We start from the raw sequence: 22091 nt of genomic DNA on the forward strand, positions 1-22091 counted from the left end.
ATAGTCAAAATAAAGCGTTTACTAAACATATCGTTGATGCCTTGATGCAATCTTATGAGGAAAAACTTGAATTGGAAGCTTCTATCCCTAGAAAACTCTATGATGAGTGGGAACCAACTATTAAAATTAAAATTAAAGATCATGAATGCTATGCTTTATGTGATTTGGGTGCTAGTGTTTCCATGATTCCAAAGACTTTGTGTGATTTGTTAGGTTTCCGTGATTTTGATGATTGTTCTCTAAACTTGCACCTTGCGGATTCCACTATTAAGAAACCTATGGGAAGAATTAATGATGTTCTTATTGTTTCAAATAGGAATTATGTGCCCATAGATTTTATTGTTCTTGACATAGATTGCAATCCTTCATGTCCTATTATTCTTGGTAGACCTTTCCTTAGAACGATTGGTGCAATTATTGATATAAAGGAAGGAAATATTAGATTCCAATTTCCATTAAGGATAGGCATGGAACACTTTCCTAGAAAGAAAATTGAATTACCTAATGAATCTATTGTGAGAGCCACTTATGGATTGCCTACCAAAGATGGCAATACCTAGATCTATCCTTGCTTGTTATGCCTAGCTAGGGGCGTTAAACGATAGCGCTTGTTGGGAGGCAACCCAATTTTATTTTTATTCCTTGCTTTTTGCTCCTGTTTAGTAATAAATAATTTATCTAGCCTCTGTTTTGGTTGTGTTTTTGTGTTTAATTAGTGCTTGTGCCAAGTAGAACCGTTGGGAAGACTTGGGGAAAGTCTTGTTATACTTGCTGTAAAAAAACAGAAACTTTAGCGCTCACGAGAACTGCTGCCATTTTTATTTGGAAAGTGATATTTAGTTAATTCTTTTTTAATATGATTAATAGATAAATTCCTCACGTCCATAAATTTATTTTAGAATTTTTGGGGTTCCAGATCTTGCGCTAGCTACAGATTACTACAGACTGTTCTGTTTTTGACAGATTCTGTTTTTCGTGTGTTGTTTGCTTATTTTGATGAATCTATGGCTAGTAAAATAGTTTATAAACCATAGAGAAGTTGGAATACAGTAGGTTTAACACCAATATAAATAAAGAATGAGTTCATTACAGTACCTTGAAGTGGTCTTTTGTTTTCTTTCACTAACGGAGCTCACGAGATTTTCTACTTCGAGTTTTGTGTTGTGAAGTTTTCAAGTTTTGGGTAAAGATTTGATGGATTATGGAACAAGGAGTGGCAAGAGACTAAGATTGGGTATGCCCATGGCACCCCCAAGATAATCTAAGGACACCTAAAAGCCAAAGCTTGGGGATGCCCCGGCAGGCATCCCCTCTTTCGTCTACTTCTATCGGTAACTTTACTTGGAGCTATATTTTTATTCGCCACATGATATGTGTTTTGCTTGGAGCGTCTTGTATGATTTGAGTCTTTACTTTTTAGTTTACCACAATCATCCTTGCTGTACACATCTTTTGAGAGAGCCATACATGATTTGGAATTTGCTAGAATACTCTATGTGCTTCGCTTATATCTTTTGAGTTATATAGTTTTGCTCTAGTACTTCACTTATATATTTTAGAGCACGGTGGTGGATTTGTTTTATAGAAACTATTGATCTCTCATGCTTCACTTAGATTATTTTGAGAGTCTTAAATAGCATGGTAATTTTCTTAAAATCCTAATATGCTAGGTATTCAAGATTAGTAAAATTTTCTTATGAGTGTTTTGAATACTAAGAGAAGTTTGATGCTTGATGATTGTTTTGAGATATGGAGGTAATAATATCAAAGTCGTGCTAGTTGAGTAGTTGTAAAATTGAGAAATGCTTGTGTTAAAGTTTGCAAGTCCCGTAGCATGCACGTATGGTAAACGTTATGTAACAAATTTGAAACATGAGGTGTTATTTGATTGTCCTCCTTATGAGTGGCGGTCGGGGATGAGCGATGGTCTTTTCCTACAAATCAATCCCCCTAGGAGCATGTGCATAGTGCCGAGGTTTTTGATGACTTGTAGATTTTTGCAATAAGTATGTGAGTCCTTTATGACTAATGTTGAGTCCATGGATTATACACACTCTCACCCTTCCATCCTTACTAGCCTCTTCGGTACCGTGCATTGCCCTTTCTCACATTGAGAGTTGGCGCAAACTTCGTCGGTGCATCCAAACCCCGTGATATGCTACGCTCTTTCACACATAAACCTCCTTATATCTTCCCCAAAACAGCCACCATACCTACCTATTATGGCATTTCCATAGCCATCCTGAGATATATTGCCATGCAACTTTCCACCATTCCGTTTATCATGACACATTCATTATTGTCATATTGCTTAGCATGATCATGTAGTTGACATAGTATTTGTGGCAAAGGCACCGTTCATAATTATTTCATACATGTCACTCTTGGTCCATTGCATATCCCGGTACACCGCCGGAGGCATTCATATAGAGTCATCTTTTGTTCTAGTATCGAGTTGTAATCATTGAGTTGTAAATAAATAAAAGTGTGATGATCATCATTTTCTAGAGCATTGTCCCAAGTGAGGAATTATAAAAAAAAGAAAAAAAGAGAAAGGCCATAAAAAAAGAGAAGGCCCAAAAAAATGAGAGAAAAAGAGAGAAGGGACAATGTTACTATCCTTTGCCACACTTGTGCTTCAAAGTAGCACCATAATCTTCATGATAGCGAGTCTCTTGTTTTGTCACTTTCATATACTAGTGGGAATTTTCATTATAGAACTTGGCTTGTATATTCCAACAGTGGGCCTCCTCAAGTGCCCTAGGTCTTCATGAGCAAGCAAGTTGGATGCACACCCACTTAGTTTCTTTTGTTGAGCTTTCATACATTTATATCTCTAGTGCATCCGTTACATGGCAATCCCTACTCCTTGCATTAACATCAATTGGTGGGCATCTCCATAGCCCATTTATTAGCCTTATTGATGTGAGACTTTCTCCTTTTTGTCTTCTCCACATAACCACCCTCATTATATTCTATTCCACCCATAGTGCTATGTCCATGGCTCGCGCTCATATATTGCGTGAAAGTTTATAGGTTTGAGATTACTAAAGTATGAAACAATTGCTTGGCTTGTCATCGGGGTTGTGCATGATGAGAGCATTCTTGTGTGACGAAAATGGAGCATGACTAAACTATATGATTTTGTAGGGATGAACTTTCTTTGGCCATGTTATTTTGAGAAGACATAATTGCTTGGTTAGTATGCTTAAAGTATTATTATTTTTATGTCAATATAAACTTTTATCTTGAATCTTTCGGATCTGAATATTCATACCACAATTAAGAAGAATTACATTAAAATTATGTCAAGTAGCACCCCGCATTAAAAATTCTATTTTTATCATTTACCTACTCGAGGACGAGCATGAATTAAGCTTGGGGATGCTTGATACGTATCCAACGTATCTATAATTTTTGATTGCTCCATGCTATATTATCTACTGTTTTGGACATTATTGGGCTTTATTATCCACTTTTACATTATTTTTGGGACTAACCTATTAACCGGAGGCCCAGCCCAGAATTGTTGTTTTTTGCCTGTTTTAGGGTTTCGAAGAAAAGGAATATCAAATGGAGTCCAAACGGAATGAAACCTTCGGGAACGTGATTTTCTCAACGAACAAGACCCGGGAGACTTGGACCCTATGTCAAGACACAAAAGAGGGGGCCACGAGGTTGGGGGCACGCCTACCCCCCCCCCAGGCGCGCCCTCCACCCTCGTGGGCCCCATGTTGCTCCAACGACGTACTCCTTCCTCATATATATACCTACGTACCCCCAAACGATCAGATACGGAGCCAAACCCTAATTCCACCGCTGTAACTTTCTGTATCCATGAGATCCCATCTTGGGGCCTGTTCTGGAGCTCCGTCGGAGGGGGCATCGATCATGGAGGGCTTCTACATCAACACCATAGCCCCTCCGATGAAGTGTGAGTAGTTCACCTCAGACCTACGGGTCCATAGTTATTAGCTAGATGGCTTCTTCTCTCTTTTTGGATCTCAATACAATGTTCTCCCCCTCTCTTGTGGAGATCTATTCGATGTAATCTTATTTTTGCGGTGTGTTTGTTGAGACCAATGAATTGTGGGTTTATGATCAAGTCTATCTATGAACAATATTTGAATCTTCTCTGAATTCTTTTATGTATGATTGGTTATCTTTGCAAGTCTCTTCGAATTATCAGTTTGGTTTGGCCTACTAGATTGATCTTTCTTGCAATGGGAGAAGTGCTTAGCTTTGGGTTCAATCTTGCAGTGTCCTTCCCAGTGATAGTAGGGACAGCAAGGCACGTATTGTATTGTTGCTGTCGAGTATAACAAGATGGGGTTTTCATCATATTGCATGAGTTTATCCCTCTACATCATGTCATCTTGCTTAAGGCGTTACTCTGTTTTCATTAACTTAGTACTCTAGATGCATGCGGGATAGCGGTCGATGAGTGGAGTAATAGTAGTAGATGCAAGCAGGAGTCGGTCTACTTGTCTCGGACGTGATGCCTATATACATGATCATACCTAGATATTCTCATAACTATGCTCAATTCTGTCAATTGCTCAACAGTAATTTGTTCACCCACCGTAGAATACTTATGCTCTCGAGAGAAGCCACTAGTGAAACCTATGGCCCCCGGGTCTATCTTCATCATATTAATCTCCCAATACTTAGTTATTTCCTTTGCTTTTACTTTGCTTTTATTTTACTTTGCATCTTTATCACAAAAATACCAAAAATATTATCTTATCATATCTATCAGATCTCACTCTCGTAAGTGGCCGTGTAGGGATTGACAACCCCTTATTGCGTTGGTTGCGAGGATTTATTTGTTTTGTGCAGGTACGAGGGACTGGCGCGTAGCCTCCTACTGGATTGATACCTTGGTTCTCAAAAACTGAGGGAAATACTTACGCTACTTTGCTGCATCATCCCTTCCTCTTCAGGGAAAACCAACGCAGTGCTCAAGAGGTAGCATTATCCATTCGGCTGCTAAGAATAATAAGCCAGGTTTTGTGTTTAAGCTGGACTATGAGAAAGCTTACGACAAAATCAATAGAGAGTTCTTAATTGAGGTCATGCACAATAGGGGATTTAGCCCTAAGTGGATGAATAAGATTAAGTCTCTGCTGAATAAAGGATCTGTTGGAGTCAGGATAAATGACACCAACAATGATTATTTCCTCATTGGTAAAGGTGTTAGGCAGGGTGATCCAGCCTCCCGTTTGTTGTTTAATATAGTTGCAGATGTATTTACTAGAATACTAGTAAAGGCAGCTGACAATAACTACATTTCTGGTATTTTTGCTCCTAATACACCTGCTGGAGTGATCAGTATGCAATATGCAGATGACACTCTGTTATTCCTGGATAATAACCTAGAGAATGCTAAACATCTCAAGTGGTTATTGTTGTGCTTTGAGCAAATGTCAGGGATGAGAATAAATTTTCATAAGTGTGATTTGGTCCCTATTAACATAGACCATGATGATGCTGTCAAATTTGCTCAGTGTTTTGGCTGTAAATTGGGGGGGGGGGGGGGGGGGGGATTCCCTATTAAATATTTAGGATCCCCCCTTCACTACTCTAAGATTAGAAGAGAGGACCGGCAGCCTGTTATTGATAAGATTATTAAAAGAGGAGCTGGATGGAGAGGGAGATTACTATATTATGGTAAGAGGCTGATTTTAGCACAAGCCTGTCTAGCCAGTATCCCCTCTTACTTAATGGGGACTATTAAATTCCCTAAATGGGTGTTGAAAATGATTAACTTCCAACTTTCCCATTGCTTTTGGGATACCTATGAGGGGCACCACAAATATCATTTAGCTGCTTGGGGGAGTGTTACTATTAGGAAAGAGTATGGAGGTTTGGGCATAACCAATCTTGCTGATTTTAATATTTGTATGCTTGCTTCCTGGGTCAAGAGATATGCCTTTGGGGAGGGCAAGATTTGGAAACAGATTATTGATAGTAAATATGATACCTGCAACCCTAATATTTTTTGTTGTAACATAGATGGGGCTTCCCCTTTCTGGAAGAACGTTATGTGGGCTGCAGCTAACATTGGGTACTCCTGGAAAGTGGGCAATGGTGAATCTATTCGATTCTGGGAAGATAAATGGTGTGGTCAAAGTAGCGTGGCCACCATCTTTACAATATTGCTACAGAACATAATGTGACTGTTGCAGAAGTGTGGGATGGAACGAATCTAAAGATTAATTTCAGAAGATGTTTTTCCCACGACATGATGCAGTCCTGGAATGATCTGTTCAATTACATTAGAAATGTCCGTTTGCTGAGTGTTGCTGATAGATTGGTTTGGAACTATGAGACCAATGGCATTTACTCAGTTAGTTCTTTCTATAAAATAGTCAATTTTAGAGGGGTTATCCCTGGCAAAGGGCCTAAACTGTGGAAAGTTAAAATCCCGCCTAGGATTCAAATTTTTGTTTGGCTTGCTCTGAATAATAAGCTGCTCACTAGAGATAATCTTAGTAAGAGGCAGCAAGTGGATGATCTGACTTGTTTGTTCTGTACAGAACATGAAACGGGTGGTCACCTTTTTTTTGATTGTGTGGTTGCGAAGGAGATTTGGAGAGATATTAATGATATAGCAGACACAACTAATATTGCTAATTTTGCCTCCATGTTAGAGTGGTGGCACAACAACCCAAATACCTCTCTTAAGATTTACCAGGCTGCAGCTATGTGGGCCTTATGGAAACTTCGCAATGACATGTATTTTGGCCGCGCTATGTGGTCTAATATGCAGGGTGTGTGGGGGAGAATGGTGGCTATACTGTCTACCTGGGAGATTCTATACACAGGGCCTGTCAAAGACAGAGTACGTCTACTGATGTCAAGACTGGAGCAGAAGATGAGAGAGCCTCCCCTGCTCATGTGTCCGGATCCTGGCTAGGACGGAATTGCTGCGGTGGGAGGATCGCTGCGCCTGAACGCGGTGGATTCCCCCTTCCACCCCTGGAAACCTACTCTGCAGGGCCGATGAGCCTGATGGATAAGAAGTAACTTCTGTAATATGCTGCCGCAGGGCGTTCTATCAGGCAGTCCGTGTGCAAAAACTCCTGGTTTATCTCTCTCAATTTGCTCTGTAGAGTAGAGTTTGTGTTTAGTTGGTAGCCGTGTAGTGCTGCCTTTCCTGAGACTTGTGGATGTTTTGTAAGAACTGGTTGGTCTGGTTTCATTGATCAATGCAATGGAGCCGGGGCTCTTCGAGCCCTTTTCCTCTAAAAAAAAATCCTCAACCCTAGATTTCTTCATCATCCATGGTTTGCCTCTTCCGCTGAGCGCACCGCACTCCTCATCCAGGGCAAAGAACGTATCTCCACTGTCTGGGGATGCCACGGCAGGGCCCTTCCAGCCAGCGAGCATGTCGGGCAGCATGTCCTCCCACCGGCTGGCCATGAGGTCGAACACGGCACCGTCCCGCTGCCGCATAGGTTGACCATGCAGACCTTCCCGCCCGAGCAGAGGACCTCCGCGGTGTCCCAGTTGAACCGCCCGTCCCGCATCGGCGGGAGCGGCTCCCACGACGCGTACGGTGCGACCTGCAACGGGGTCCACTATCGCTCCAGAGCGCGCGCCTGCGAGCTCGTAGCCATCGCCCACACATCCCGCGATGAAGACATGATCATTTGCCGCGCCCGCCGCGCACCACGTGCGCGGGGCGAAGCAAGACCTGCGGGCCGACCAGCCAACGCAGCACGGGTGCGGCGGCCGTGTCAAACATGAGCGGCTGGCATAGCGCCGGGTGGAGCGGCTCCATGGACTAGGCGGCGAGGGCGAGCCCCACGGCAACCACGGACTGGAGCGGCAGTCGGCGGGAGAGGAGTAACGGGTGGCGGAGCGCCGGGGGCGGCGACGAGCATCATCGACGTCGGCAGCTTGGTCCATCGTGCAGCGATCGGGTCACATGCTACGAAGGACGCGTCATAGTCGTCGGCGCCCTCGAGCAGTGCGTAGAGCGAGAGGAACGACATAAGCGATGTTACGTACAGGAGGCGGCGCTACGGGCAGCAAACGACGTGCATCAGGAACAGGCGAGCTTTCCTCTGTGTGCACACCCAAATCCATGCCACGTCACACGATCTTGGCTCAAAACCTTCTAGAATCAAAGCAAAACCACTTGAGGGAAAGATTTACCCGGTATTAAGGATTTGAGGGTTGAAATTGTACTAGATTTGAGTTCAGGGGGGTATTTGTCCCTCAGATCACATTTGAGGGTGAAAACTGGACTTCTTTCTTCTTCCTTCTCTGTAATACCCGTTTGACGGCAAACCATAGTTTAAAAAGTCGAATCAGCAACCGAACCGGTGAGGCTGTCGGTTCAGGTTTTTACTGGTCGGACCACCGGTTCATCAATTCATTTCCGACAAAAAACAGGTATTCAAGGTAATTTATTATAATTTTAACCTCACATCAAATGAATACACATAATATTGGATGTAAACCATTAATAAATCACAGAATGTTATTAGCCTAGTTGGTTATTGGACCTTTAACATCCTTTGCCTCAAGGTTAGGTGTTTAGTTTCTCGTTTATGCACATGAACAGTATGAAATAGAAGCTATTAGATTTGCGTCACATGAAGGTGTGAAGATTATACTAGGTGTCCCACTTAGTTCTACATGTCATCCACATGGACGGTCCACATCGGGATGAGCACTTGGCACCAAAGAGAGCAGCGTCGCCTAGTTGGCTCCTGAGGGGCACCCAACAGTTAGAATTGGGCCTTGTTTTAAACCAAAAACTCTGTTTTCATATTCCGTGGTTTTCAAGAATTCGGTTAGTGAGACGTGAAAACCGAAATTTGCACCTGAAATAGTGAAACCGTAAATATGGTTAACCGAATTCCGGTCATATTTCCAGTTTAAAATGGAAACTATGCATGAAACGAATGTGCATACTTTCGGTTCCCTATTTGGTCACTTTGAGCAGGACAAGAAATTAAAGTATATGCATCATGCGACAGTCTTCCTTGATGTGCTGGACTCCAACACTACAGTGCGAGTGCGTTGTAGCGGTGTCACTGTTGACTAGGACATGCGGTGGCACTGGCAACTAGGGTGGGTGGCGGCGACAAAGATTAAGGACATGTTATGGCAACGGTGCTAGCCAGGTCCTATGGTGGCGGCGGCCCTAGCAAGCATGTGTGTTATAGAGGCAAGCTAGCGAGGTCACGCTTGGCCGGCAAATGTTATATCTCGCTTATTGCAGGGTACATCACCGCCTCGCCTATGAGCGCTCCAACATGGACCGACCCAATAACTGACATATTTACTTTCTCTAAAAAAAAAACTGACATATTTACTGGTTTGGCTTTTCTGGCTTTTTCTTAGGCATTTCCTAAACGGCGTCCGTTGCGCCCGTTTCTTCGATTTCCACAAAGCGGCGCACACCGCCCGCGGTCTACTGGGCTTGGCCCGTTTTCTTCTGGCAGTCGATCCTTCTACGCCTTGACTTCTTCTTCTTTCCTTCCGTGTCTCTCCCCCTCTTATCCCCTTCCACATCTTGTCTCCCCCGCGTCTACTATTCTAGGGTTTTCGTCTAGCAATCAATCCGTCCCCTGTCTCGCGCTGGTTTCACGCGCGAAATCGCGATGGCTTCCGCTGGTTCGTGCTCTTTTCCTCCCTTCCCCCCTTCTTTTAATAGTGATCGTGGATCCGCTCACTAGGGTTTATTTAAAATTAGTGCTCGTCGTTTTTCCGCTTGAATTTGTTTGGGTATATTTCCTGGCAGGAGGCGCACGTTTTTTTGTCTTTGGAAGGATTCGTCCTCCCTTTTTTTGTCGTGGATCTGCCCAGGGGGTGGGGTGTGAAGGGGGGAGGCGGGGCAGGTTGGGGGCGTGAGGTTTGTGGGGATTCGTTCAGTATGATTTTTTCTAGGGTTCGTCATGCTGCGTTGAACACCGGTCCCTTTAGTTTTTAGATTTTTATGTTTAGTAATCTGACCAACAGATCGTCACAGCCTAGGGTTCATTTTTTCTAGGAGTGATTCGTGCTTGTAATAATTTTTTAGGGTGCGAGTCCTACAACAAATTGAAAGGATTATCAGTTATAAAATGTAAATATGTTAAGCACTTTTTGATCTGGGAGGTCAAAGGCTCAAAGGAAAGCTACTAATGCTCGCTGGATTTTTGTTGACTTTGTGATATGATAGGGGTTCAGGAGTTTTATTTTGCATGCTCATTGATGTGCATTTTTTACCCTGTCAAGTCCAAGTTCTTTGTGTATGTCCCATTTTTTTTCTGATAATGAAGAGATCATCAATGTGGATAACAACTACAGAAAACTAGTTCATACATGAACATTCTTTCACGCACTTAATGCTCACTTTATTTTATTTTATTTTTTGCTTTGCAGAAGAAGAAGGGATTGGACATGGCAAAGTGACAGAACAACTTGATTCACAACCAGTCGAGCAAGGTGGTCAGGAACAGCATCAAGAAGTCCAAACGCTAGTACAAGGTGCTCAAGCTGACCCGTTTACGCAGCTTCTTTTTTTATATAATAAAAAAACATGCCTATGGGAATGATATGTACTAATTATTCCAATGGAGGTTTTCTGCTCTAGTTGTTTTTTTTGTTTCGCCCGTTTTTTAGTATTCTAGTGTTTCTTGTCAATTTTACTTCCTTCAACCTTAAACATGCCATACATAGTTCCTCCTCTTTTTGGTACAGTCATGTTCATACATAATCGTTTCTTAAACTGTTACTTTTCTGAGCGTTTTATTTTCCTTTTTGAATTGATATCTTTTTGGCACATGATTTTGTCTAGTTAGTGTTAAATGTTGCTAACTAGGTTTTCTGTTTTTTATTTTTGCAGCTGAACAAGGTGTCATAGTCGCGCACGTTGAACAACCGGAAAGCGATGAAACATTCCAAGCTCCACCACGAGGTCTTCAGAATGGTCAAGGCGGTATGTTCATCCTGGTTCACTCATAGCTTTTAGAGTTAGGTTCTTAGTCTCTTGAATGATCTTATTTTTTCAAGGCTTAATTTGTATCCAGTGCCGAAGTACTTCCAAAAAGGTGTTGATTTCTTTTGGTTTGTACTATATTGAGGCAGAATCTCGTTGTACTGAAACTTATTTTTTATAATCATCAGCAGCAAAAGCTTGATCAATTAAAAGTGCAAAACACAAGAATTATGTTTAAACCAAACTTTTTCTCTTTTTGATCAGTATCCAGTGCCGTAGTTTTAGGAGTTTTTTTATGCGTTTCATACTATTTTCTGCATTAAATCTTCTTGTCTTCACTGTCTGAATAGTTATTCATTTTTAATTTATGCAGCAAGAGTTTATCCTAGGAAGTTGTGCAATCCCACCTATAAATCTAGGTTGTCAACAATGCGCTTTAGCAAGACAGTGAAAAAGTTCAGTGAGATTCAATTAGGGCACATCAGCAAATACAAAATGGATGGCCTGCTTCACATGCCATATCACCTAAACATCCCAATGAATCTCCTTGAGTGGTTAGATCAGCACATTTTTGGTGTTACAGAGCCTTGTTTCAAGCACAAGAACAAAGTCATCAAGATCACTAAAGACATGGTAGACAAGATTTTTGATTTCCCTGGCGGTACTGTTCCTTTTGTCTTCAGCAGCAATGATCCTCAAGTGAAAGCAGAAGTTGCTCAGTTAAGAAGCAAGTATGTTGATTATCGGAACAAGATGCCTATCAACAAGATTGAGGAAGTGATGCTAACTGACGAGAGTGAAGATGGTTTCATCAGGAGCTTCGTTTTCTATTTCATATCATCTATACTCTGCCCAGCGTCATACTATTTTGGCAACACCAAATTCCTCTTCTCTCTGAGAGATGTGTCTGTAATCGCTTCACTGGACTTTGGCCAATTAGCATTGGATTTTATGGTTGAAGAATCAGAACGTCATTTCGAAATGATAATGAACAGACCAACACTTGAGGAAATGAACAAGCCTTCCCGCATTGGCGGATGCCTTCCTATTTGGGGGGTAATCCTTTTCCCTTCATTTTTCTTGCTTGTTCTGCTTCTTTTACATATTTTTACTTCTGTAATTATTTTGCTTTCGTCATAGTTATTGTTCACAATTCCAAACTGACCTGCTTCTTCTTTTCATTTTTTAATAACAGATCATTTATCTGGATTTCATTGACTTTGATGTCATCGAGAATCACCAGTCAACTGTTGATTATTCTCTACCCCAGATCAGCCACATTAAGAATGCAGATTTCCAATACCTAGCTTTGGTTGATAGGAATTATGAGTCTAGGAAAGCGTTTGGAGTACTACCAGTAAGTATCTTTTATTCTTCTTTTTTGGCTTTTTTTCTTGATTATGTATTCAGCCTTCCTTTCTCGTTTCCGACTAACTTTTAAAATGTTCTTATTCTAAATTTTTTTTGTAGATAAGACACATATCTCAAACACCGTATGCAAATGCAGTTCCTATTGGCAACATTGCTGATACTCAACAAGAGGTTTCTTTCTTTTTTTCTTTCTTATTTACTTATTTATGATGCATTCTTTCTCACACAGTTACACTAAACAACATAGATTTTTTGCATTCCAAAAACGCAAGTCATTTTTCACAGCAATGCCCACGAAACAATCAATGAAAACAACCCAATTAACTTGACCACTCCAGATATCAAGTCAGCAGGAACAAGTTTCACTCCAAAACATGAGATCGATTGTAAAGTGAAGCCAGAGCTGCATTCGAAATCAGAGGTATTTTTAATCTTTTTTTGCCTGTATTGTTTTTTTCTGACTAATTAGTTTACATTATAATGAACATACAATTTCCATTTTCTGATGAATTTTTTTTGCATCAAAAGGAAACCTCATGTTTAGTTATTTGAAATGCTTTTCCATTTTATTTCCAATGTAAATGCTTTTATTTGCACAAGATAGTCTTTTTATGTTTTATTATCCTTTTTTCGTGAGCAGACCCCTGATGTACTTCTCACCAAGCAAGAACCCGTTGCACCCAAAGCTGAGAACAATGTGAAGGTTGAGGTAACCACCCAGTTTAATTTTTTTTCTGCTTTCCTGATACAAGGAGATATTTTACTTTCTGGACATACTATCCATGAAACCCCAAGCATTCCTTTTTGATCAGGCATATCTTTTTCTATACTACATTTGTTGTACTGAGACATTCTTAACATCACCAGGAAGAGTTGGACCCAATAACTGAAATAAACCAAAGGAGTCTTGTTCTCATCAGTTCTAGCTTATCAAATGAAAGATTGAAGCATTACAGTAGCACCCCAATCATAATTGATGACTCTCCTTTCACCCCTTGTGCACCTACCAGTGAAGAGAGACCATTTGGTGAGGCTAATTCTAACACAGGAATATACATAGACATGGGCTTTGCTCTTCAATTAGGTTCTAGGTTTTTGCCTTTTTTTTCACTTTGTCTTGCTTGCAATTATCTAAGTTTGCCTTTTTCTCATTTATCTAGCCCATTTTTTTCAAAACGATGATTGGCCTAACATTTTTTCCCTGTTCACATGTCACACACAGGTTCATCTAGGGCCAATGATGCACAAGCTGGATCAAGCACAGGTCCAAATACCATTGAGAAGAAGAATAGGAAAAAGAGAGCAGCTAAAGTGCAATCTCCTGATGAACCAAAGAGGCTGAAAATCCCTAGAGAGGTGGATTTGTTTTTCACCAAATTTCTGAGGAAGCCAATCTTCAAAGAATAGTAAATTATTCTTTTTCACCCTTAAGTGCATTCTTTTTTTTTGGGATGACCCACACACAACCCCTAAGTGCTAAACTTTTTTTCACGGCTCAAATCTGTGTGCAGCACCCTTTTTGTCAACATTGAGGGATTTCCCATTAGTTACAACAACTTCTTTGCTTCATTCAAGTCAAGGGGTGAGATTGGAGATGAAGTCATGGATTCACTCATTCAAGCATTCAACTTGGAAGCAAAGACTTCATGTCAGATAAAACCTTTTATTAAAAAATTCAGTTTCACTTCGCGCTTCACTGTGAGTTTTATCTGTCTCCTTCTTTTTATCCAATAAATTTAGCATTCTTTTCTACTCACGAAACCTCACTGTTAACTAGTTTTCCGTTCTTTCTTTTTTCCCCCAGAATAAACTGTTAGTTAGCCCTGAAGTTTTTGACCCAGTAAGCTGCAAAACAGAGTTTGACAGAGTAAATTCAGAAGAAAGTCTATGGAAAAAGGAGTTGGTACTATGGAAACTCTCATCTGACTTGTACAATAGTTTTTTTCTAGTTTGTTTGTGCTAATTTTTTTCTCTCCTTCATGTTTTTTTATCACAGTTGTTTTTCCCCACTATCAAGTCAAACCACTGGGTAATTGTTTGTATGAACTCTCTATTTGAGAGGACTCACTTCTTTGACCCATGTGGTACAATCCAGGAAAATGCTCAACAACAAATTGTCCACAACTTGGTAAGCTCTTCCTGTATCAACTTTTGTCTTTAAATACAAAGCATCAGGACACACTATTTTTTTAAACCGGTGTACTTAATTTATGCAATAGGTTTCCAACTACAACTTGCTTTGCAAACTCAGTAATAAGCCTTTCAAGAATGTCTTCAACTTCAAGCTTCAAGCTGTGGGGCACTATCCAACAAACTGTCTGATGTAAGTTGTTATGTTGTTCATTTTTTATCTTCAATTTTTTTCTGATTTCTTTCAAACATTCTGTCCTGCTGAGGCTCAATATGAAAGCCTCTATTCATTTGTTGTTTCTTTTTTCAACAGGCATGACTCAGGTCACTACCTCCCCCTTTACATGGACAACTTTGAAGGCAAAGTCATGAAAAGCTTCAGCACGATATTTTTTTGTTTGTCCCAACTGTCTGATGTATATTTTTACAAAAATTTAGCGTACTGAAAACGAACTAGGAAATCTTTTTTTATTTTTGCAGCACCTTTTAATTGAAAAAATACACAGAATGAATCTATGCACGTTTATTTAATTTTAATTTATAAACATTTTTTAAGCTGACAAGAAGTACTTGTTATGCTAAATCTATATAATTATTGAACATTTTTTGATCCCCTTCTTACAATGCAAGAAGGAGAATGTACTTTTATTTTTCAGTACATACACCTATTCATTTTATGTCTTTTTAATACAGTTTTTCCCGTGCATTTTAACTTCAAGACCACCCTTTTTTGTCTACACAGGAGAATGTACCCAAGCAAAGAATGATATCAGCCTACCGTCTCTTCAAAAGCACGCTCAACATGATAAAGGAGGAGGATCTGCCAACCTCCCAGTGAACATCTTTTCTTTAGATTGAAGAGCTTTTTTTTGGAAGGGAGACATGAACTATAGTTTTGTAGAGGAGTGTGATTTTATCTAAGACGTGATACATATGAAAACCAATTCTGTGTAATGGTTCTCCTAGGAGATTTTTGCTTCTAAGAACATGTGCCATGTGGTACTTTTTGTCCTTTTTAAAATGATACCCCCCTTGCATGTGGGTGTATAAAGTTCAAAATACTTAATTCAGCGTGTATGTACTGAATTGCAGTGAACTTTTTTTAGTTCACCACAATTGCAGTGAACTTTTTTTTAGTTCACCACAATTTATTTTTATTTCACCACATTTTATTTCATTTTACAACAAAATTTTAGTTCACTACAATCAAAAAATAATTTTTAGTTCATTTTTACAACAAACTTTTACATTTTACAATCAAAAAGATTTTTAGTTCAAATATAGCTCACTTATTTTTTCTTTTTAGTGAATTACATTTTTTATCATTCAAAATCCACATCAATGTAATTCAAAATCTTCTCCACTAGTTCCTTTTTTAAATCATCTTAATTAAAATATAATTCACTAAATTCAAATTAGTTCACTAGTTTCAAATTTTAGTTAACGAATATCCACAAAAAATAGCACACTTTGAATTCATTTTTTTAGTTCACCAAATTCAAACTTTTTTGAGTTCATCATATTTTTTAAATCTAGTTCACTAGTTCCTTTTTTATTTTCTTTCATCTAAATTCAAATACAGTTCATTTAATTCAATTTTAATTCACTAGTTTGAAAATTTTAGTTCACTAAAATCATTTTTTAGTGAACTAAATTCAACTTTTTTTCAATTCAACATAATTTTAGTTCACTACAATTTAAATCTAGCTCACTCGATCCGTTTTTTTCGAAAAAATCAATTTAGTTCACTAGTTTGAAAATTTTAGTTCACTAAAATCCAAAATAACTTACCTCGCTTGGGATTCTTTTTTTTAGTTCACTGAATTTCAAACTTTTTTTACTTCAACATAATTTTAGTTGACTAGAATAGAAAAAATTACTTCACCTTGATTAATTTTTTTAGTGCACTCCCCTAGTTAACTTTTCATTTTCAAAAAACATTTCCATTTAGTTCACTAAAATCCAAAAATTTTACTTCACTTCGGATTCATTTTTTAGTTCATTGAATTTCAAACTTTTTTTACTTCAACATAATTTTAGGTCACTAGAATAGAAAAAAATACTTCATTCATTTTATTTTTTAGTGCACTCCCCTAGTTAACTTTTCATTTTCAAAAATCATTTTCATTTAGATTAAAATCTAGCTTTTAGTTCACTAGTTTTTCAAATTTTAGTTCACTACAATCTGAATTTTTTAGTTCACTTGGATTCAATTTAAATTTAGTTCACCAATTTTCATTTTTTTGTTCACTACAATCAAAATGATTTTTTAGTGCACTTTGATTCAAATATAGCTCACTATTTTTTATTTCGTGAAATACATTTTATTATTGTTCAAATCCCAACGAAATGTAATCAGTTCACTAGTTCCGTTAAAAAACCATCTGATTTCAAATATAGTTCACTTATTTCAAATTTAGTTCAGTTGTTTCAAATTTTTAGTTAAATAAAAATTGAAAAAATAGTTCACTTCGGATTAATTTTTTTAGTTCACTGAATTCAAACTTTTTTTAGTTCATCATAAATTTTAGTTCACTACAATCCAAATTTTTCTAAGTTCACTTGGCTTCGATTCAAATTTAGTTCAATAGTTTTCAAATTTTAGATCACTACAATCAAAAAGATTTTTTAGTTCACTTTGATTCAAATCTAGTTCACTAGTTCCTTTTTAAAAAAATCACATGATTTCAAATATAAATGACTTATTTCAAATTTAGTTCACTACTTTCAAAATTTTAGTTAACTAAAAATCAATATAAAATTAGTTCAATTCGGATTCATTTTTTTAGTTCACTGAATTCAAACTTTTTTTAGTTCATCATAATTTTTAGTTCACTACAATCCAAATTTTTTAAGTTCACTCGGATTCGACTCAAATTTAGTTCAATAGTTTTCAAATTTTAGTTCACTACAATCAAAAAGATTTTTAGTTCACTTTTGATTCAAATATAGTTGACTAGTTCCTTTTTAAAAAAATCATCTAATTTCAAATATAAATGACTTAATGCAAATTTAGTTCACCAGTTTCAAAATTTTAGTTAACTAAAAATCCAAAAAAATTAGTTCACTTTGGATTCATTTTGTTTAGTTCACTGAATTCAAACCTTTTTTACTTCATCATAATTTTTAGTTCACTACAATCCAAATTTTTTAGTTCACTTGGATTCGATTCAAATTTAGTTCAATAGTTTTCACATATCGCTCACTATTTTTTCGTTTTGTTTATTGAAATACATTTTATTATTGTTCAAATCCCAACTAAATGTAATTCAAAATATAGTTCACTAGTTCCGTTTAAAAAAATCATCTGATTTCAAATACAGTTCACTTATTTCAAATTTAGTTCACTTGTTTCAAATTTTTAGTTAACTAAAAATCGAAAAAATTAGTTCACTTTAGATTAATTTTTTTAGTTCACTGAATTTAAACTTCTTTTAGTTCATCATAATTTTTAGTTCACTACAATCCAAATTTTTCTAAGTTCACTTGGATTCGATTCAAATTTAGTTCAATAATTTTCAAATTTTAGATCACTACAATCAAAAAGATTTTTTAGTTCACTTTGATTCAAATCTAGTTGACTATTATTTTTTAGTTCACTTTCATACAAATATAGCTCACTATTATTTTCGTTTTATTTAGTGAAATACATTTTATTATTGTTCAAATCCCAACTAAATGTAATTCAAAATATAGTTCAGTAGTTCCGTTTAAAAAAATCATCTGATTTCAAATACAGTTCACTTATTTCAAATTTAGTTCACTTGTTTCAAATTTTTAGTTAACTAAAAATCGAAAAAAATAGTTCACTTCGGATTAATTTTTTTAGTTCACTGGATTTAAACTTCTTTTAGTTCTTCATAATTTTTAGTTCACTACAATCCAAATTTTTCTATGTTCACTTGGATTCGATTCAAATTTAGTTCAATAGTTTTCAAATTTTAGATCACTACAATCAAAAAGATTTTTTTAGTTCACTTTCATTCAAATCTAGTTGACTAGTTCCTTTTAAAAAAAATCACATGATTTCAAATATAAATGACTTATTTCAAATTTAGTTCACTAGTTTCAAATTTTTAGTTAACTAAAAATCGAAAAAATTTAATTCACTTCGGATTCATTTTTTTAGTTCACTGAATTCAAATTTTTTTAGTTCATCATAATTTTTAGTTCACTACAATCCAAATTTTTTAAGTTCACTTGGATTCGACTCAAATTTAGTTCAATAGTTTTCAAATTTTAGTTCACTACAATCAAAAAGATTTTTAGTTCACTTTTGATTCAAATCTAGTTGACTAGTTCCTTTTTAAAAAAATCATCTGATTTCAAATATAAATGACTTAATGCAAATTTAGTTCACCAGTTTAAAAATTTTAGTTAACTAAAAATCCAAAAAAATTAGTTCACTTTGGATTCATTTTGTTTAGTTCACTGAATTCAAACTTTTTTTTAGTTCATCATAATTTTTAGTTCACTACAATCCAAATTTTTTAGTTCACTTGGATTCGATTCAAATTTAGTTCAATAGTTTTCAAATTTTAGTTCACAACAATCAAAATGATTTTTTAGTTCACTTTCATTCAAATATAGCTCACTATTTTTTCGTTTTATTTAGTGAAATACATTTTATTATTGTTCAAATCCCAACTAAATGTAATTCAAAATCTAGTTCACTAGTTCCGTTTAAAAAAATCATCTGATTTCAAATACAATTCACTTATTTCAAATTTAATTCATTTGTTTCAAATTTTTAGTTAACTAAAAATCGAAAAAAATAGTTCACTTCAGATTAATTTTTTTAGTTCACTGAATTTAAACTTCTTTTAGTTCATCATAATTTCTAGTTCACTACAATCCAAATTTTTCTAAGTTCACTTGGATTCGATTCAAATTTAGTTCAATAGTTTTGAAATTTTAGATCACTACAATCAAAAAGATTTTTTAGTTAACTTTGATTCAAATCTAGTTGACTAGTTCCTTTTAAAAAAATCACAAGATTTCAAATATAAATGATTTATTTCAAATTTAGTTCACTAGTTTCAAAATTTTAGTTAACTAAAAATCGAAAAAAATATTAGTTCACTACGTATTCATTTTTTTTCGTTCACTCAATTGAAATTTTTTTTGTTCATCATAATTTTTAGTTCACTACAATCCAATTTTTCTAGGTTCACTTGGATTCGATTCAAATTTAGTTCAATAGTTTTCAAATTTTAGTTCAATACAATCAAAAAGGTTTTTAGTTCACTTTTGATTCAAATCTAGTTGACTAGTTCCTTTTAAAAAAATCATTTGATTTCGAATATAAATGACTTAATGCAAATTTAATTCACCAGTTTCAAAATTTTAGTTAACTAAAAATACAAAAAAAACTAGTTCACTTCGGATTCATTTTGTTTAGTTCACTGAATTCAAACTTTTTTTAGTTCATCATAATTTTTAGTTCACTACAATCCAAATTTTTTAGTTCACTTAGATTCGATTCAAATTTAGTTCAATAGTTTTCAAATTTTAGTTCACAACAATCAAAATGATTTTTTAGTTCACTTTCATACAAATATAGCTCACTATTATTTTCGTTTTATTTAGTGAAATACATTATATTATTGTTCAAATCCCAACTAAATGTAATTCAAAATATAGTTCACTAGTTCTGTTTAAAAAAATCATCTGATTTCAAATACAGTTCACTTATTTCAAATTTAGTTCACTTGTTTCAAATTTTTAGTTAACTAAAAATCGAAAAAAATAGTTCACTTCGGATTAATTTTTTTAGTTCACTGGTTTTAAACTTCTTTTAGTTCATCATAATTTTTAGTTCACTACAATCCAAAATTTTCTAAGTTCACTTAGATTCGATTCAAATTTAGTTCAATAGTTTTCAAATTTTAGATCACTACAATCAAAAAGATTTTTTTAGTTCACTTTGATTCAAATCTAGTTGACTAGTTCCTTTTTAAAAAAAATCACATGATTTCAAATATAAATGACTTATTTCAAACTTAGTTCACTAGTTTCAAAATTTTAGTTAACTAAAAATCAAAAAAAATTAGTTCACTTCGGATTCATTTTTTTAGTTCACTGAATTCAAACTTATTTTAGTTCATCATAATTTTTAGTTCACTACAATCCAAATTTTTTAAGTTCACTTGGATTCGACTCAAATTTAGTTCAATAGTTTTCAAATTTAGTTCACTACAATCAAAAAAATTTTAGTTCACTTTTGATTCAAATCTAGTTGACTAGTTCCTTTTAAAAAAATCATTTGATTTCGAATATAAATGACTTAATGCAAATTTAGTTCACCAGTTTCAAAATTTTAGTTAACTAAAAATACGAAAAAAATTAGTTCACTTCGGATTCATTTTGTTTAGTTCACTGAATTCAAACTTTTTTTAGTTCATCATAATTTTTAGTTCACTACAATCCAAATTTTTAAGTTCACTTGGATTCGATTCAAATTTAGTTCAATAGTTTTCAAATTTTAGTTCACAACAATCAAAATGATTTTTTAGTTCACTTTCATTCAAATATAGCTCACTATTTTTTCGTTTTATTTAGTGAAATACATTTTATTATTGTTCAAATCCCAACTAAATGTAATTCAAAATCTAGTTCACTAGTTCCATTTAAAAAAATCATCTGATTTCAAATACAGTTCACTTATTTCAAATTTAATTCACTTGTTTCAAATTTTTAGTTAACTAAAAATCGAAAAAAATAGTTCACTTCATATTAATTTTTTTAGTTCACTGAATTTAAACTTCTTTTAGTTCATCATAATTTTTAGTTCACTACAATCCAAATTTTTCTAAATTCACTTGGATCCGATTCAAATTTAGTTCAATAGTTTTCAAATTTTAGATCACTACAATCAAAAAGATTTTTTAGTTCACTTTGATTCAAATCTAGTTGACTAGTTCCTTTTTTAAAAATCACAAGATTTCAAATATAAATGATTTATTTCAAATTTAGTTCACTAGTTTCAAAATTTTAGTTAACTAAAAATCGAAAAAAATATTAGTTCACTACGTATTCATTTTTTTTCGTTCACTGAATTGAAACTTTTTTTGTTCATCATAATTTTTAGTTCACTACAATCCAAATTTTTTAAGTTCACTTGGATTCGACTCAAATTTAGTTCAATAGTTTTCAAATTTAGTTCACTACAATAAAAAAGTTTTTAGTTCACTTTTGATTCAAATCTAGTTGACTAGTTCCTTTTAAAAAAATCATTTGATTTCGAATATAAATGACTTAATGCAAATTTAGTTCACCAGTTTCAAAATTTTAGTTAACTAAAAATATGAAAAAAATTAGTTCACTTCGGATTCATTTTGCTTAGTTCACTGAATTCAAACTTTTTTTAGTTCATCATAATTTTTAGTTCACTACAATCCAAATTTTTAAGTTCACTTGGATTCGATTCAAATTTAGTTCAATTGTTTTCAAATTTTAGTTCACAACAATCAAAATGATTTTTTAGTTCACTTTCATTCAAATATAGCTCACTATTTTTTCGCTTTATTTAGTGAAATACATTTTATTATTGTTCAAATCCCAACTAAATGTAATTCAAAATCTAGTTCACTAGTTCCATTTAAAAAAATCATCTGATTTCAAATACAGTTCACTTATTTCAAATTTCATT

At 35.3% G+C, this 22091-nt stretch overlaps 1 protein-coding gene and 1 pseudogene across 2 annotated transcripts; one reads left to right on the forward strand and one right to left on the reverse strand.

Annotated features, from left to right (window-relative positions):
• Positions 1-6915: 6915 nt before the first annotated feature.
• LOC125532628 (F-box/kelch-repeat protein SKIP25-like) lies at positions 6916-8000 on the reverse strand (annotated as a pseudogene).
• Positions 8001-9433: 1433 nt separating this feature from the next.
• LOC125544303 (uncharacterized) lies at positions 9434-15506 on the forward strand. Of its 2 annotated transcripts, XM_087545372.1 has the most exons (16): positions 9434-9633; positions 10384-10488; positions 10847-10939; positions 11313-11995; positions 12135-12296; positions 12410-12481; positions 12558-12731; positions 12951-13019; positions 13178-13337; positions 13533-13716; positions 13822-14008; positions 14115-14213; positions 14307-14438; positions 14530-14633; positions 14754-14800; positions 15183-15506. In XM_087545372.1, exons 1-16 carry the CDS (start codon positions 9621-9623, stop codon positions 15296-15298), a joined length of 2400 nt encoding a protein of 799 aa, XP_087401498.1. In that variant the 5' UTR covers positions 9434-9620; the 3' UTR covers positions 15299-15506. The 2 variants fall into 2 exon arrangements, 1 of the variants encoding a protein (XP_087401498.1); XR_015617685.1 differs by lacking the exon at positions 15183-15506 and having other exon boundaries at positions 14115-14209.
• Positions 15507-22091: the final 6585 nt, after the last annotated feature.

Source organism: Triticum urartu, chromosome 1A (assembly GCF_056163025.1).
Source record: "Triticum urartu cultivar PI428250 chromosome 1A, HENAU_Tu73, whole genome shotgun sequence".
Taxonomy (NCBI): domain Eukaryota; kingdom Viridiplantae; phylum Streptophyta; class Magnoliopsida; order Poales; family Poaceae; genus Triticum; species Triticum urartu.

Bases quoted from the DNA above. Each gene is read 5' to 3' on its own strand.
- LOC125544303 (XM_087545372.1), top strand. The intron at 14,214-14,306 runs GTACTATGGAAA...TTTTTATCACAG, and splicing joins GTCTATGGAAAAAGGAGTTG to TTGTTTTTCCCCACTATCAA. The intron at 14,439-14,529 runs GTAAGCTCTTCC...TTTATGCAATAG, and splicing joins AACAAATTGTCCACAACTTG to GTTTCCAACTACAACTTGCT.